A 16,740-nucleotide genomic window follows, 5' to 3' on the forward strand; every position below is an offset into this window, starting at 1 on the left:
TAATTGATCTGAAAATCTCATTTGTTCTACAATGCATATCCGATAGAGATTTGATCACATGTTTTGATTGCATATTCAAAACAATTTAAAACCTTTCTATATTTTTCTTATTCGGTGATTAAGAAGAGATTTGATTGAGGTGGAGTCCTGCCCCTCTATAAAAGGTTTTGAAACTGCATCTTAGAAGGTAGAGTTTTTGTGTATCAGTCGTTGTTCCTTTGTAATGCAAATGTTTTCACAAAATATGTACTGAAAAACTCTCGTTGGTTGTTTCATGTACTTTCTTGCATACTCTGTCACTTGCATTTTTCATTATCAATATCAGTGAGATGCTGAGATCAAGGAAGATTAGAAGATAGACTCATATTGATAGAGTGGTGATTTAGTAAGAAGTGAGATCAGTTATAATTCAAGTTAGCATTTGTTGCTAAGTGAAAGTGTTTGTCATGAACAACACTACTTGTATACTGTAAACTAATTTGTTTCTTAGTGGATTTGTGTCTCGTGTTGGCTACGTTAAAAGCCACGCAATGAAGTTTCCTCAGTGGTGAGGTTTACACTGCGTCAGCAATTCTTGTGTTCTTATTATTCAAAACCATCTAGTTATTGTTCCATCTGGTAATTACACACTGCATCCAAGCAACTAGTGTTATTAATTAAAAAACTACTACCAACGACAAAAAACTACTATCAATGTATCGAAAAATTATTGTCAATGAACTGAAAATCTACTATCATTTTTTAGAAATTACTGTTAGTTAGAAAATACATAATCATGCACATTAAGACATTTTGTCACAGTGTTATTTGACCTCAGTCTGAACAAAATGGAGCACAAACCGTACATATAACTATGTGACTTGCGTATTTCATCAGCTCAAAAATGGATCAGAACTTTTCCAATTCCTTAGAAGTGTAGACACCAAAAATTTAATGAAAATAAAATTCATTAAATAATTCGGTCACCACTTGAAATTATGACCGAACAAATTTAGTCAGCATGTGGGTCCCGCAAATTGTCCATATGGCTTGTGAGTCAGCAAAGTCACGCAGACTCAGAGAATGACACTTGGCGATACATGAAAGGCTCGACGACAATAAATGAATTTGCTCCGGCTAAATCAATTGATATTAAAGCGGATCAATCAAATTAATTGATTCCGAATAAAATCAAGCATTAAATCTCGTCTGCTGATTAGATATCAATTTATTTAAATTGATAATCAAGACAAAAATCAGTCATCAAATTAATTGGCTAATTCCTTAATAGTCATAATTAAATCAGTTAATTAAAGCTGATTGATTTGATTATGCTATTAATAAAATACAATTAAAATCAGCCATCAAATTAATTGGCTAATTCCTTAATAGTCATGATTAAATCAATTAATTAAAGCTGATTGATTTGATTATGCTATTAATAAAATACAATTAAAATCAGCCATCAAATTGATTGGATAATTCCTTAATAATCGTGATTAAATCAGTTAATTAGGGCTGATTGATTTGATTACGTAATTAAGGAAAATACAATTAATTACGTGTCATTAAGGCATTCCAAATTGAGAGAGGCGCTGACACTATAAATAGCCCCTCTCAAATCAAGAGAAGGACTTCAGCCGGAGAGAAAAATTACTCCCAAAGTTCTTAAGTCTTCAAGCGCGTGAAGAGCCTTCAAGCTGCCAAATAGTCGGTTCATCACCAACCTCAAGTCAAAGCACTCGTCACGTGTCAACCCTCGTGGCCATCATACGACTCAAGATCAAGCGTCAATCGCCCTTGAGCCAAGTACACCATCGAGGACGACGACAGACAGAGGGACGCAAGCAGACGGAAGAAACCTCTCCAAAGCTCAGAAGTCTCCCAAGCTCGTGAAGAACCATCAAGCTGCCAAATAGCCGGTCTCTTCACCTCGCCGACTTCAGACAAGCAGGGAAAATCACCTACAAGCTCGGAAGTCGTCAAACACGCGGAGGATCAACAAGCACCAAACACATGTGCTGATTCATCCGCCATCAAAGCCATACTCGCCACGTGACACTTCTCGTGGTTCAAATCTGATCAAGTTCAAGCCTCTGCAGCCCTTGATCATTTGTCGTCTTCAAGTCGTCAACAAAGCAAAGCTTCTGCCAAGTTCTTCATCAAGCTCGTGGATAATCAACAACCACTAAGCACATGTGCCGATTCATTCACCATCAAAGCTAAAGAACACTCACCACGTAACATCGCTCATGGTTCAAATCTGATCAAGAGCAGGCTGATGCATCCCTTGATCAACCGCCTTTTGCAAGTCGTCAACAAAGTAAATCCTCTACAAGTTCTTCATCAAGCTCGTGGAGAATCAACAAGCACCAAACACACGTGCCGGTTAGTCCCCTACTAAAGCCGAAGAACGCTCACCACGTGACACAACTCGTGGCCTAAATCCGATCAAGATTAAGCTTCTACAGCCCTTGGTCAATCGTATTCCTCAAATCATCAACATAGCAAGAAGTTCACACTACAACCATTCGATTCAAGATCAAGTGCTCGCCACCCTTGGATCAAATCAACGTCAGAGATCGAATCAGAGGAGATTCTTGTGAAAGAGCTTCTATAGAGATTGTATCCCTCAAATTCATTAATAAAAATATATTATTTTGTACACGTGTCCTTCTTTCATTCGTTGCAGGATTTTTCGTGTTTACAAGAAGATGAAGAAATTATGAATCTACTGCATTTTCACTAATAGGTGATTTACAAGAATAATGAAAGAAGTAGAAATACAATTTTACGTATGAATTGAAGACAGCTGGGTTTTGTTGAATGTTGAATGTTCAATGTTCTCGAGAGAACTGAGAAACAGGGTAAAAACATGGGTAAACTCGTTAACAAAAAAAAAAAAAAAAATTCTTCCAGAATTTCCCCACCCACAAGATCCAGATCAAAGCACATATGAAACGTCAAGTCGCCATTGACTTGGTTCACTCAGCCTTAACTCGCAGGTGATCTAAACAAGGCATCATGTACGCCGCGGGGCTTGCCTGAAGTTCCATGAACTCTTCATATGACATTCCGATGTATTTTGGAGCTTCGCCACCCAACAACTCCGGAATTGGTAGAGCAGCCGTGTCAAGTGCAGGTCCATGTGGTACTGCTATGGAGATCCTTGTAGCTCTGTTGTTCACAACTGCCCGATGCCATACGCTCTTGTACTTATCATTAGTCAAGATCTGCATTTGGTCCCCGATGTTAACAACAAAAGCACCCGGAGCACAATTAACTAGCACCCACTTGCCGTTGTGCTGGACTTCAAGGCCACCCATGTCATTCTGAATAAGGAGAGTCACAAGTCCGTGATCGGTGTGAGGGGGGATTCCGATGGCTTGATCGGGCTGTGGACACGCCGGATAATAGTTAGCGGCGAGGATTTGTAGGCCACGGTCCCAGTTCATGGCCTTGGCTATGTACTCGGCCTCCAACCCCAAGCTCTCTGATATTCCACTCAACAATTCTGTTGCAACTTGTCGAGTTTGTTTGCTGAACTCCAACGAAACCTCACTGTAATCGGCGGGTTTATGGAGTGAGTGGAACTCGGGATGTGCTATGACCTTCAGGAAATCCCTCCATAGACGAACTTTGTCGATCGCAACGTTAAAGCTTGTCCCACACTTGATTGGTTCCAATAGCTTCCTTGATTGGAACTCCTTCTTCTCCTCCTCAGGAAGATCAAAGAACTTATGGCACACCTCGATCATGGATTTCATCAAGCTCTCAGGTACGCCGTGGTTGATCACCTAATCAGAACCAAATATCATTATTAGCCCTATCTTCATTTATTTTAGTACACATATATTCTCAGATATTACTTGCTCTAATGGTACGGCATTTCTGTGTATGTATACCTGAAAGAAGCCCCATTCCTGGCAAGCTCTGCCTAGCTCTTCGATGGCTTTGGACCGGAGTTCGGGGGAGCTGGAGGTGAGTTGGGCGAAATCGATGGTGGGGATTGAGTGCTCTGGGTCGCTGGCATCAGCTTGATCGTTGGGGTTCTTGACGTACGTGTACTCCGACGGTACGGAATTGAGTTCGGAGCCCGTAAGCGTCTTTATGCTTGCTACTTTGGTTTCCTCGGCAACGTTGGCTGTTGTAGGTGCCATTTAATTGGGAGATGAAAGTTTTGGAATCAAAAGAGTTGAAATGTGAGAGAAGGGATCAAGTTTACTGGTGTAGGTCAGATGAATGACTGGGTTGCTATATATAGCCAAAGAAGATGGGAAGCTCAAATTCTCCACGTGGAGAAATGTTTGTGAGGTTAGCTATATTTTAGTACGTAGTGCCGAACTCCAAAGCTGACCAGGTTTCCAATTAGTTCATCAAAGTGTTTGTTAATCACGAACAAGCAGATGTCAGTAGAAGACTGAAGACCGGCCATATATGTGGAATATATTTGATGCCACTCTTTAACTTCTAAATTGTAACCCTTCCATCATTTTCAATTTTCTTTGATTTTTGGTCTCTCTTTCTTGGAAGATCAATATATCAATCACACATGTAGCCCCATATAGTGGAATAAAACTGGACGTGGAAACCAACAATGAGAATGAAGATTATTCACATGCACTTGTTTTTGGAATCATATATACAAGATAACATATATGTAAGACAAATACTAGTATTCTGTGCTTTAATTTGTATCTTTATTATCCGTTCTTGTAACTTGTGACTCAAAATTGAATGTCTTAAACAGCATTCAAGATTTTTCTCACAAAAAAAAAAAAAAAAAGAGCATTCAAGAATGTGAAGTGTTATAAATTAATAACTTATAATAAGGATTTTTAAGCGTCTCGCCAAATAGTTGTTATTAAATTATATATCCAAAATTTAGAGATTGCATGCTAAGAGCAACTCCAACAGCTTCCCCATATTTTGATTTTTCTCCACTTTAGGGAAAAAAGAGTCTATTTTGCTCCAACAGATTCCCTATAACTTTCCCTATTTTAGAGAAAGTGAGGAAAGAGAAAACCAAATTCCCTATATTTACAGCAATCTCTAAAATTTTAAGGAATAATATGGAGATTTTAGAGATTGTTGTAAAATAGGGAATCTGTTGGAGTTGGAGAAGAAAAAGATGCTAAAATTTTAACTTTTGCTTCCCTATTATACAGAAATTATAGGGAAGCTGTTGGAGTTGCTTATTTTAATTTGGATATTCAGATTTCTTCATTCTTTTGTTACTATTATGGTATTGGTCTTCTTTTATGGATTCTTCCATACAGGGCATGCGGCCATCACCTCGAGTCTTTTCCTACGTAGGTTTACTTATGGCCCAGTTTGGATAGCAGGAAATCATGGTATGAAATGAGAATTAATTTCGTTTTTCATTTAGAGGTGTCATTTAGTTGTAATTAGAGATTGGAAAGGAAATAAAAAATAAAATTAGTCAATTGACTCCCTTATTTTTTTGAGGAAAAGCATTATAGAGATTTTCATTAATAATATAAGGGTAAGGCCAGAATGACTATTACATATCCTTCCGCTACCATGTACAGATAGACAAGAAGTTGTAGTGAAGAAACACTACGGTGATACATAGGATATGACCATTCATTCGACATGTCATGCTCACTTATTCAAAGCGAGCCTATTCACTATGATCAAGACGCATAGTAATAGGCTAGTAATAGAAAACTAACTAAAGAATGGGTTTGATAACCCAACAATTATCCTGGACCCAAGACCCACGTCTAGAATGCATCTTCTCTGCCTCAAGCCCAACCAAGAGCTTGGCTTGGAATCACTACAAAAAAGAATTCAATTTGCCACGGCGCAAGGCCGTTGCCAAAAGCCAAATTGCCGTCGCAAAAGACCAACGGCGACGGCAAAATTGCCGTTGTCGTTGGTGGGGTCGCCATTGCTATTTGCGACGGCAATTACGCCGTCGCATGATTTTTGGCGACGGCATAATGGCGACGCCATCAACAATTTTGCCGTCGCCAAAGGTCATTGGCGACAGCAACATTGCCGTCGCAAAAATGCATATTATTGATTAAAAAAAAACCTGGCATGCAAATTTGCATACCAGGTTTTCTATTTTGAGCAAAAGAAGCCATATAAATCATAATTTCATATGTTTTTTTTCACATTATTTCTATACATTTCATACAACTTCACCAATCTTGAAAATACAAAAACATTCAAAAATTAAAATACATAATGCTGACGCTCAGTAGGCTAAGTATCATGACCTACATAATCAGAATTCAAGCGCATAAGTTCAACCGCATTGGTATTCTTCTTTGCTTCATTCATTCATTGATAGCTATGTTCTTCTTTGTGTCTATCTCCTCCTCCACCACTCTTCTTCTCTCTATAGCAATAGGTCCTACACTGTAAAAATTCAGTTCTTGTAAACAAAATCAGTAGATTTAAGACAAGTATTTGAAAATGTGAAACTTGTGATTCAACAAAATCTGCATAGAGAGACTTGAACCAGAATTGATGCCACCACATATAAGGAGAGACTTGAACACATTGACAATATTGCAGATAAAAAACATATAAAACTGCTTCATCTTAGGCAGAAGTGTCATACTAAGACAAAAGGCATATAAAATTAACCAAAATGAAATAGCACTAGAGTTTAAGCCTTTGCAGTTACATTATCTGAATGATACAACTCCAGTCATTCAAACATAAAAACAACCTTTTCTCATTCCTGAGATATGCAAAAGAGGAGATAGATACTCACTTTAACCATATTTCATGGAACATCATTTACCCAAATTCGGAGAAAAAAGCAGGTAAAAGGTCATGCATTTAGTGTAAATAAGAATCTGACTGCAGAGAATTCAAAAAAGGCCATGACCAAAACAAAAATGCTTCAGTCTCAGATAAGATTGGCTTACTTTTTCAGTTCAGGGGTGTGTCCTTTTGCAACAAATTTGGCTGTTTCATGAGGCTCGTAATTTGAAAGTGGTGGATCTCCTTTAAGCATCTGCTTAAAAGTTGAGAGTGATGCAATTAAATAGAATATAACATTTCGCATCATCATCAGAATGAAAATCATAATGCTTGAGTTGATTTGTTGAATGGCAAGTAATGTCAATTATGTTGATTTCGCATCACCATATTGGTTGACCTATGAGAACTTCTGTTGTAAATTTGTCATCTGTACAAACACTATTAAAAATGAGAATTAAGATATTAAGATAAATACATTATTGAGTATTACAAATTTACAATCACTAAAGCAACTAAAAGTGTCCATTAACCTTTGGTATAAAGTTTTACTCTTGCAAGTGACAGATCTTGGACTCAAATCCATACAAATACTCCAACACTAAAAGAGGTAGAAAGATGTAACGACCAAATCATAAATTATACTCAATCAAGTTGAGAAATTTTATAAATAATCCCTTATCAGCTCAAGTCAAGGGATTCCTTAACAATGTTAGTAAATTTCACCTTTTCAAATTATACTGGTTCCCATGTAGCATTTATAAATTTGTAGTTGTCATGAAGCATATACTTAAAAGTTATAAGAAACTAACCCTGTTAGATCTCTCATTTGCAGCTGCTTACTTTCTGCCTCTCCACTTTTCTTTTCTTCCAGCCTCTCAAAGAACTGGCATAGAACTTGACATTAAGTCATTATCCAAATAAAAAAAACCCACAACCATTTAATGAACCACAGCAGGAGGAAAAAACAATAACTTCAATAACAATTCATACCTCTTTCCGTCTTGCTGCTCTTTCTTCACCATGATTAAGGCTAAAAGGACAGGAAAGGACAAGACTTGATGGGACCTCGTGGTTTGCTTCCATTTGCAGCAAGAGATTGACTGCCAAACAATCAATTCCATGATGTTATAAAATTGTTGCTAGTTATATAATTGTTGCCAGTTAACTTTATATAACAATTATAAGTAGCTGGAACAATGAAAACTTTTCCAGGAAGACGAACAGCTACAAATCTATCTATTTTTATAAAGTTAACACATAAAACAAAGCATGCCAAATTTCTATGATCAAAACATAACAATTCCTTCAACAAAGTCAATATGAAATGTCCAATCCTAGTGAACAATGGATGCACAGAAAGTTGACACAGAATTTGATAAAAATAAAATTGCTTCTGTACAGAAATCCATTATAATCTATGACCAACTTCCAAACCATAAGCAGCCAAATCTCCAAGATAGTTCAAGGTATGCTGAGAAAATCACTTTACACCATAAAAATAGTACCTGGGGCAATAATTCCATGAAGATCGATTAAACTCTCCCATGAGTTTTCATGTGGGGGCAATATGTTCTTGTGCAAATTGACCCCCGCTTTCCTTAAACTGCAATGATGCATCAAAATTCAACAAAATGTGAGACTTTTCACACTTTGTTGCACATCCATTTTGAAATATTTGTCAACAGTACAGATCCCTTCACTAAATTAGGTGTGGCAAATAAAGAATTCGTTGTACACTAAAGAAATTTCACCTATGTATCAAAAACGTTCAACCTGTTTCACCAGCCAAAAGGTGTTGTGCAGAATTTAATCCACTATTCCTGCTACCTGGAATCCAAAGGCAAGTGCATATATCAGTTAAGTAATCATTAGAAGCTTAAAGATAATCTCTTTCTCTTTATTATGATAAATTAAACATCAATTCCCGTAACCCAAAGCATTTTATATGTAACTATTGAATTCAAAACCTGAATCCATAGATAAATGTACAACAATCTATAAATTAAACAAAATAAAGGCTTCATGCCTCAATATAAGCTAGATGATAAGAATCATTATTTTAAGGAATTAAACAAATAAGGGGGAAAAAAATTCATCAGAATCAGCATTCAGGCCAACTCCCAAATCCCCCATTCTACACAATCAAATCCCCATTTTGCAACCCATTGCCTGTTTCAGCCTCATGGATCTGGGTTTGTACTTCTTTATCGACATGCACCCACAAATAGCTATGAACCCATAAAAGTAAGCAATACCCAGATTGAATTCGGAAATTTCTCAAAAGCAGAAATTTTGATCAGGCAATGAAAAACTCTTCAAAAGAAAACAACATTACCTGCCCAAAAACAATCTTCCTTCATATATCTATTTGTATATATTGGGAGTTTAGGGGCTTACACTAAACAGTTGATTAAGCGGCATGAGAGAGAATTAGAACTCCAAAGATTCCGACCAAGAATCCTAAACTGAAACCCATCTTAGCTCTGGTCTCCAGCCAGCTAGAGCTCCCCGAAAACCGACTCACCGTCGTCGTTTACGATAAGCGACCCAATTGACTCTTTTGCAGGTAAGGGATCTAGATCTGAACGATACCCCCAAAAGATTTCCCCAATCTGGTTTGCCGATAAGGAAGAGCTTAGACAGAAGTATTGGCGGAAGATGGGATTTGCGATGAGGGAGAGAGAGGGTGGACAAGAGAGACGAAGAGATCGGCCTCCGTTTTGAGAGAGTTTTTTTCTCTTTTTGAGCAGAGGGCGATTGTCGTGGTTTTCATACCACGGGAAGAATTGAAGAAACGCGACCGCATGTCTTTTACAGTCGCAAACTCTTAGTATTTTAGTTTTACTACGGCTAACTCTTGCCGAAGTAAACCATTGGGTTTGCCACGCCCAGTGGCGACGGCAGTTGTTACCGTCGCAAATATTTTGCACAATGGCGACCCCTCAGTTTTTGCCGTCGCAAAAGAGAAGGCATTGGCGACGGCAATTGAAGGCCGACGCAAATTGGTGAAGCTAACACAATTCTTTTTTGTAGTGAATTGAGCCCAGAAAAGACCCAATTTCCACTAGCCCATCTGGATCCCAACAAAACCAGCCCAAAGATGATTAGGGCTCCCAAACCAGATAATATGGCAAAGTGGGCCCCACCGAAGCCCAAACTCATGAAGGCCCAGATTGATTTGGCCACCCATCTCCATTCCAAGCACTCCGAAGTCACCTTCGTGGGACCACCAGAGACCCCTGTCTCAGACACAGCCACCAGAAACACCGGTAAGGGAATTCAGTGTTCAGCCCATTAGTGTCACCCTTCGCCGCCATCGACAACATCATGGTTGCGCCGTCATTAATCTCAGAAGATTTCATTCTCATCCACGGCGGCGCTAGAGCACCGATCCCAGCCCAAAAACCGCACAACTTCTCCACCGCGATCAACCTAATAACAACCACTATTGCGTCATCGTGTATTGGTAGCACAGAGCCACAATTCATCATAGTAGTCTCTAATTCGAGCCAAACAAACTCTAGTGGCCCAAAATCCACACCATTACTCTGTTCGAGACCGGGTTTGGGGCACCGCATGCCTTGGTGCGAACTCAAATCCGGCCACTGCCAAGATTCGGAAGAGAGACCGAAAACTCGCCGCGACTAGAGAGGCTGAGATGGAGAGGAACCAGCCCAAGAGGGTGATCTAACCATTGTTGAATTTGAAACGCCATCCAAAAGGAAGGGACACAGGCGTCCCAAGGTTTGTTGGCCGGAACCGTTGTATTCGTTGCCGCTCGGGAGCAGCTCTAGGATCAGCGCAAGAGAGAACGTTGTTAAGGAGAGGCTAGGGTTTGCCATTTTTTTTTCTTGCTAACTTGACCTAAAATTGACTCCCTTATAAAGCCTAGACAAAATTATCTAATCATGGGTGGTATTCTAATTCCATTTCCCATTGTCAAAGGCAAAATTACATAAAAATTATCCCTCTGAAAAATTTATATTCCCCTGCCAATATTCTTTATAAGTTGATGTCATATTTGTATTTTAATTAGTAAAAGGGATTATTGAAAATTATAATTTATATTTCATTCTTATAACTTACCAAACACTACAATAGGAATGAAAAATTAATTCAAGAATTTAATTTCTAGTAATATTCCAAACACCCACATGAAAATACCAAAACTTATTCCATTCCATATCGGTCTAGAAAGGAAAATAAATCATTTTCCTATTTTGACATTCCTACCAACCAAACGGAGCGTAAGAATTTTACTTGGGAGATAAAACAATTATTAAGGAAACCTTTTTTTTGAATCAATCCATCACTGATTGTAATATATTCATTACAAACCAGAATAGGCCGTTACATACCATTCCGCATTCATTTAAGGGCATAGACAGACAAGAAGATAGTAGTAGTACCAATAGTGGTACATAGAAATCGGCCTACTCATTAGACAATCAAATACGTAGAGATAGTGGGGATCCTCCATCGGTACTACGCCGGAAGCGCTAGAGATCTAGGTTCCTAATACAATGAAATTTATTGTAATTAGACAAAAAAAGCTCAAAACATAGAGTTGGACCAAGGGCCAAAGCCCTAGCCCAAATTAAAGCCCACATCAAAGCCCAAAAGGACATCTCCAAGAGAAGAGGCCCAAAACCGCAAGGCCCAATAGGACTTGGCTTGAGCAAGGCCAGATGCCATCTTTAACCTATGCAGATCCGTGTAGCTCCTTCCGTCCAGTTGCCGATGATGTCCTGCCACGCGGTCCATGCAACCAAGCCATGACCGAACCCAGCATCGCCACGACACATCGCCCTACCCCGCCGCCCATATCACCAAGACCCACCCCGCTACGCAGACCAAACGGAACCACGTCGTCGCTTAGATCGTCAGGGGTTACACCGCCATCCCTGCACAACACAATCACCGCCTACCATATCATCAGGAATTCGCCTCCGCCACCCAACCAAACCTTGAGCCAAAAAACTCTCTTCAGAACTCTCCGAGCGACTAGCCTTAAAACACCCATTCGACAACGATCCATCAGTAGCAAGGAAGACCCTCACCGAGCTCGAGCGCCGCCGGACAAGCGAAAAATCTCAAACCCTAGACCCAAGAGCAGTCTGAGTTTTTTGGACCAGCTTCTCCTTTAAAAATATAACCATTCTTATTAAGGATCTGAGAAATATATTTGTGTTTAGAGATAAGGTATGGTAAGACAAACAGTTGGTTGATAAAGTCTTAGTCTTTGCAAATTGTTAGTCAAGATTTAAGACACATATAATTGAGTGATGCAAATTTGATTGACAGATCAACACACACAGATCGGATAAACTAGTTTACATATAACTTCAAAATTGCCCATCGTTTTGTTTTTATTAAAACAACTGAGAAATATATTTGTGTTTAGAGATAAGGTATGGTAAGACAAACAGTTGGTTGATACAAGTGTTGGTTTGTGGCTTAAATTAATAAGCCCATCAATTATCTTTTGGACTAAGCCCACATGATTAACCTAATTCTATTAGGTTTTGGAGTATGCCTCATGCACATATAAATATATGCTTTCTGTCACCAATTAAGGTGTGAGAGAGAAAAGAAAAAAGCCGCAACTTAGGGTTATTGAGAAGTAGCCGCAGTTTTGGGGTTCTATAGAAAATTACTTTTTGCCTTGTTGCTTTTGTTCTTGTGAGTGACAATATATGTTTGAGGTAATTGCTCTTCTATTTGGTCTTTCGCTTTCCGTGAGTGTATTCCGGTGTAATCGGATTTTGGGTTTGAGTGCTAAACACCTTGTAATCTCCTTTTGATATTAGTGGAATCTCCTTACCGTTTCTGTCCGTGGATGTAACCCTTTGATTTTGGGGTGAACGACGTAAATCTTTGGTCTTCTGGATTTTTTCTATTAATTTATCTTTTCATATTTCTGATACTTCATACCTGTTTGACGCTTCCGCACAACAACAAGTACGTACGTCTTAGTCTTTGCAAATTGTTAGTCAAGATTTAAAACACTTATAATTGAGTGATGCAAATTTGACCGACAGACAACAAACAGACCGCATAACCTAGTTTAAAAATTGCCCATGCCATCGTTTTGTAATTATTAAAACAACTCTGTTCGAAACAATTCAAAACAAGTCAGCCAAAGAAGAGCATATACTGTATAGAGACTAGGTGTAAGAAATAATAAAAACTACCAGTTTACCTAATCAACAGGTTGCTAGGTAGGAGCATAAGTAATTGTCATTGCATTTTTTTTTTCTTTTTGCGATAATTTTTTATATTCAACAAACAGTAAATTGTAAATAAAGACCCAAAATGGGCCCAAACTAACCGGAAAGAGAAACCAAAAATGCCTGTTGCTCTTGCACTTATCATTAGTCAAGATCTGATAAATATTGGATGAACAATTTTGAACTATATAACTATATATAAATAAAAGAGACATTGTTTCTCAAATTTTGTTATGTCAAATAAATAGATGAAAGTTTGGTATACCTGTAGTTGATCATGTGATGTTAACAATAAAAGCATCGGGAGCACAATCAACAAAGACATACTTGCCTTTGTTCTGGACTTCAAGACCACCCATGTCATTCTGAATTATTAGTATCACAAGTTCGTGATCGGTGTGAAGGGGAAGTCCGGTGGCTTGATTGGGCCGTGCACAACCCGGATAAAAATTAGTGGCCAGGATTGCAGGCCACGATCCCAGTTCATGGCCTTGGCTATGTACTCGGCCTCGAACCCCAAACTCTGATATTCCGCTCAACAATTTGATACTACTTCTAATCGTGTTTTGAGACTCTTGCATGAGATAGTTATCCCACCATCCTTTTATCAGGCCGATAAATCCTGCTATTAGTATATCTTCTATTTGACTATCTGTTTTATGGGCACGTGTACTTAGCATTACTCACCATTATCATTTCATGTACGTACGTGGTTAAGAATTTGTTATTCGCTCATGCCATTTATATTCCATTCATAAAGAGTTCCGGTCTGATATTGGCTATGTCTGTTTAAACTAGCCTCTTCTAATTGGACATCAACTGGAGTAGGTTGAGGGTTATAATTCCTTGTTATTCTCGCAAAATTGAGTTTTTCTATTTTGAAGTTTTTCTCAATCTAACTAACATCAGATTCACTATCTGAGTTTTCATCATCATTTTTTGTCAACACACTTATTAAAGGAATATTAGAGCTGCTTGATTCTTTTATGCTTAATCTTTTAAGGTGTTGCTCTATTTCTTCCAACATTTGGTTTCCATTTCTTAATGGTAGAATCGAGAGGGATCAAAAGGCCGGTTTGAATATTGGCCGATCCTTTTCCTTTTCTTAATGTTAATGAGACCTGGGATCGGGTTCAAGTATGGCTTCTATCCCGTCTAATTATGTACCTATGGTTTCTATATATTAGTTTGTAAAATTATTTTGTTCCATAATTTTGCATATATCTTCTTTTGTTGCTTCCTATTTTTTATTTTTTTGAGAGAAATAGTCAACTAATATTGAAGTTCAGCGAAATTACATATAACAACCCGCTCGTTAAAGCTAACAGATAGACCGCTACCTAAGTAATTCAACCTTTTTAACTACTGATGTATTACGTCAAAAAATTACCCAACACTACCTACGAGTTTAAAATTGCATGCGCAGACAATGTTGATACTCATGGCGACTTTTCTCAGCCTCAATACCTACAAACTTCCCTCCCCCCAAAGTGAAAAAGTTCTTACAAAATAAAAAATACCAAATTGAGCCTAAGCCCAGAAGCCCAATTCTCCAGCCCAATGACCAATATGAAACCCTATATAAGATCAGGTTGGCTGTTGCGCTGCAATGACCACCACTCCATTGCAGCTCTGTCCACCAGTCATGCTCGCCCGCCGCAACATCAGCCACTAACTCATCGTATGCCACTCGCTTCAATTCGAACCACTAGGAGAGCAGCCCTCGTTGCCATACTCGATCCACGTTCCCAGCCAATCCTGCTGAACCTTGCACCACCGTCAGCCATAGCCGCAGTCACTCGCAATCCATGGCCAACCAGCATTGCGGCTCCCTCGTACTACAAACTCCCTCGGTGATGCCTCCCGCATCACCATAACTTAGCGAGCCACCAGTCACAAAAATCGCAGCACCAATATTAGCCACTATGCGGAAGTTCGGCGTCGCCACCACCACCTGAAAATCAGATTCAACCTCCCAATATGAAGCAATCCTGCCACCACTAGCGTTATTCAACATATCACCCTCGAAGGGGAAAATGAATTCATAAGGCAAAAGCCCACCAGCACTGACACTAAAGGAGGAGCACTTGTTAGAGGCAGTAAGCCAGCCATGGTTGCTGCTGTCTTAATCCTAATTGTAGGACTCAGAAACCCTAGAGAGTTTCAATTCCCAAACCCTAGCAAACTAGGTGCACAATACCTCTCATGCTCTGTACACCTCCCTTAATCTTTTTACACAACACGTTTCCTAGATCCTTAATTTTGTTGCTTCCTATTGTTTGTCTAATAAGGCCTGCATTTTATAGGGAAGTTGTTATCAAATTCTCCTTATAGGAATCTTTCATTTCTTCTATTGGTGCTCTCTTAGCATCAACTATTTTTTTATGAGTCAAAGTCCAGGTTTTTTTATATTTTTTTAAGTCTCACTTCTCTCTCTAGTTGAGAGCGTCTCTCTCTAGAATAGAGAGTCCCCCCACTTCCTTGAGGTGGCATCTCGGGTCCTGGTACCCCTTTGGCTCACTGCCCAACGCCACCGCTCAGCGCCACCATTACCACCTATCACTTCATCGCCCAGCCACCACCATTACCACCCAGGCACCCATCACTTCATTGCCTCTCCCCAGCTGCCTCCCTACTCTACCCTTCTGTAGAACGTCCTCTCCTCTGTTTTTCCCCTTTACATCACCGCTGATCCCTTTGATCCCCTACATCATCACCGCTGATCCCTCTAGCCTCCGTCACAATCCCATTTATCTCCCTTCATCATTACCACCTATAAACACCATTAATCCCAGAAATTTCCTCATTCAATTTTCCCAGTTTCCAGGCGTCTCGCTCCCTCAGAATCTACCAAACGTCTCCTCTTTCATCTACTTTCTGTTAAACGTCTCCTCCATCCCCCTCATCATCACCCCCTGCAAATACCATCACCATTAATCCCAGCAATAGCTTTTGCTCTGCGACCCACTGCCCCCTCTGTTCAAGTCATAAATCGCCCTCTCTGTTCAAGTCATAAATCGCCGTAAGCCTATAACGACTACAACACCACCCCTCATGATCACTAACACCAGCCTAACCTGCTATATATCTCCCATCGAACTGGGTTCTTCAACCACGGCAACCTTCCTACCCCAGACAAGTCAGTTCACTTCCTCCTCCCACATCTTTCATTTATCACCCTTCAAAATTATATACCTCTGCTCTTGCACAATGCAACCCCAGCAAAACCCAAATCCAATTCCTGATGATCCGGTCATTGACCTCAATCAACCTGAGATTGAACCAGCCCAACCAACATAACTGTTGGGGTTCATCATTGCTGAAAAATTTCTCAACGTGGCTGCTGTCATCAGGATCTTGGCCCGTGCTTGGGAAAACTTTGGTGAGGTTCACATTGAATCTATCCGAGACAATCGTACCTTTTCCATCACCCTAATGGCCTCAGATGGGGGTCAACTTATCCTTCAACGGGGCCCCTGGTCCGTCATGGGTCACACTGTCAGTGTCCACCTCTGGCCCCTTGAGGCTCGACTTGAGGACGTCCCACTTCCACCTCCTATCCATCTGGATCCAAGCTCATGGCCTCCCACTGGGGCAAATGACGAGTGAAAATGCCCACCTTCTTGGCGCAACTGCTGATACTGTTCTGGAGGTGGAAAACCCCAATGTTGCCAACTGTTGGAGGGGCTTTCTCCGCTTTTGCATTTGCATCGATACTAGGCACCCAATCACTCCGGGGGTCTGGATCCGTTGTGGATCACGATCACCTGTTTGGGTCGAATTCAGG

General features: G+C 39.7%; 1 protein-coding gene and 1 long non-coding RNA gene across 3 annotated transcripts; both read right to left on the reverse strand.

The window, feature by feature from the left end:
• Positions 1 to 2,808: 2,808 nt before the first annotated feature.
• On the reverse strand, positions 2,809 to 4,233 carry LOC133738920 (2-oxoglutarate-dependent dioxygenase 19-like). Its single transcript, XM_062166596.1, has 2 exons — positions 3,885 to 4,233; positions 2,809 to 3,776 (listed from the first exon to the last, which is right to left on the reverse strand). The coding sequence occupies exons 1-2, from the start codon at positions 4,137 to 4,139 to the stop codon at positions 2,964 to 2,966; spliced, it is 1,068 nt and encodes a 355-aa protein (XP_062022580.1). The 5' UTR covers positions 4,140 to 4,233; the 3' UTR covers positions 2,809 to 2,963.
• A 1,891-nt stretch (positions 4,234 to 6,124) lies between these two features.
• LOC133740743 (uncharacterized) lies at positions 6,125 to 9,692 on the reverse strand. Of its 2 annotated transcripts, none has more exons than XR_009861388.1 (7): positions 9,121 to 9,692; positions 8,475 to 8,550; positions 8,229 to 8,326; positions 7,714 to 7,823; positions 7,533 to 7,606; positions 6,888 to 6,976; positions 6,125 to 6,369 (listed from the first exon to the last, which is right to left on the reverse strand). It is a non-coding gene; the product is annotated as an uncharacterized LOC133740743 (long non-coding RNA). The 2 variants fall into 2 exon arrangements; XR_009861389.1 differs by having other exon boundaries at positions 6,888 to 7,150.
• Between the last annotated feature and the right edge of the window lie 7,048 nt (positions 9,693 to 16,740).

This window comes from Rosa rugosa, chromosome 3, assembly GCF_958449725.1.
Source record: "Rosa rugosa chromosome 3, drRosRugo1.1, whole genome shotgun sequence".
Lineage (NCBI taxonomy): Eukaryota > Viridiplantae > Streptophyta > Magnoliopsida > Rosales > Rosaceae > Rosa > Rosa rugosa.

Coding starts and splice junctions, on each gene's coding strand:
- LOC133738920 (XM_062166596.1), bottom strand. CDS start 4,139: ATGGCACCTACAACAGCCAACGTTGCCGAGGAAACCAAAGTAGCAAGC. Junction 3,777..3,884: donor AGGAATGGGGCTTCTTTCAG/GTATACATACAC, acceptor GGTTCTGATTAG/GTGATCAACCACGGCGTACC.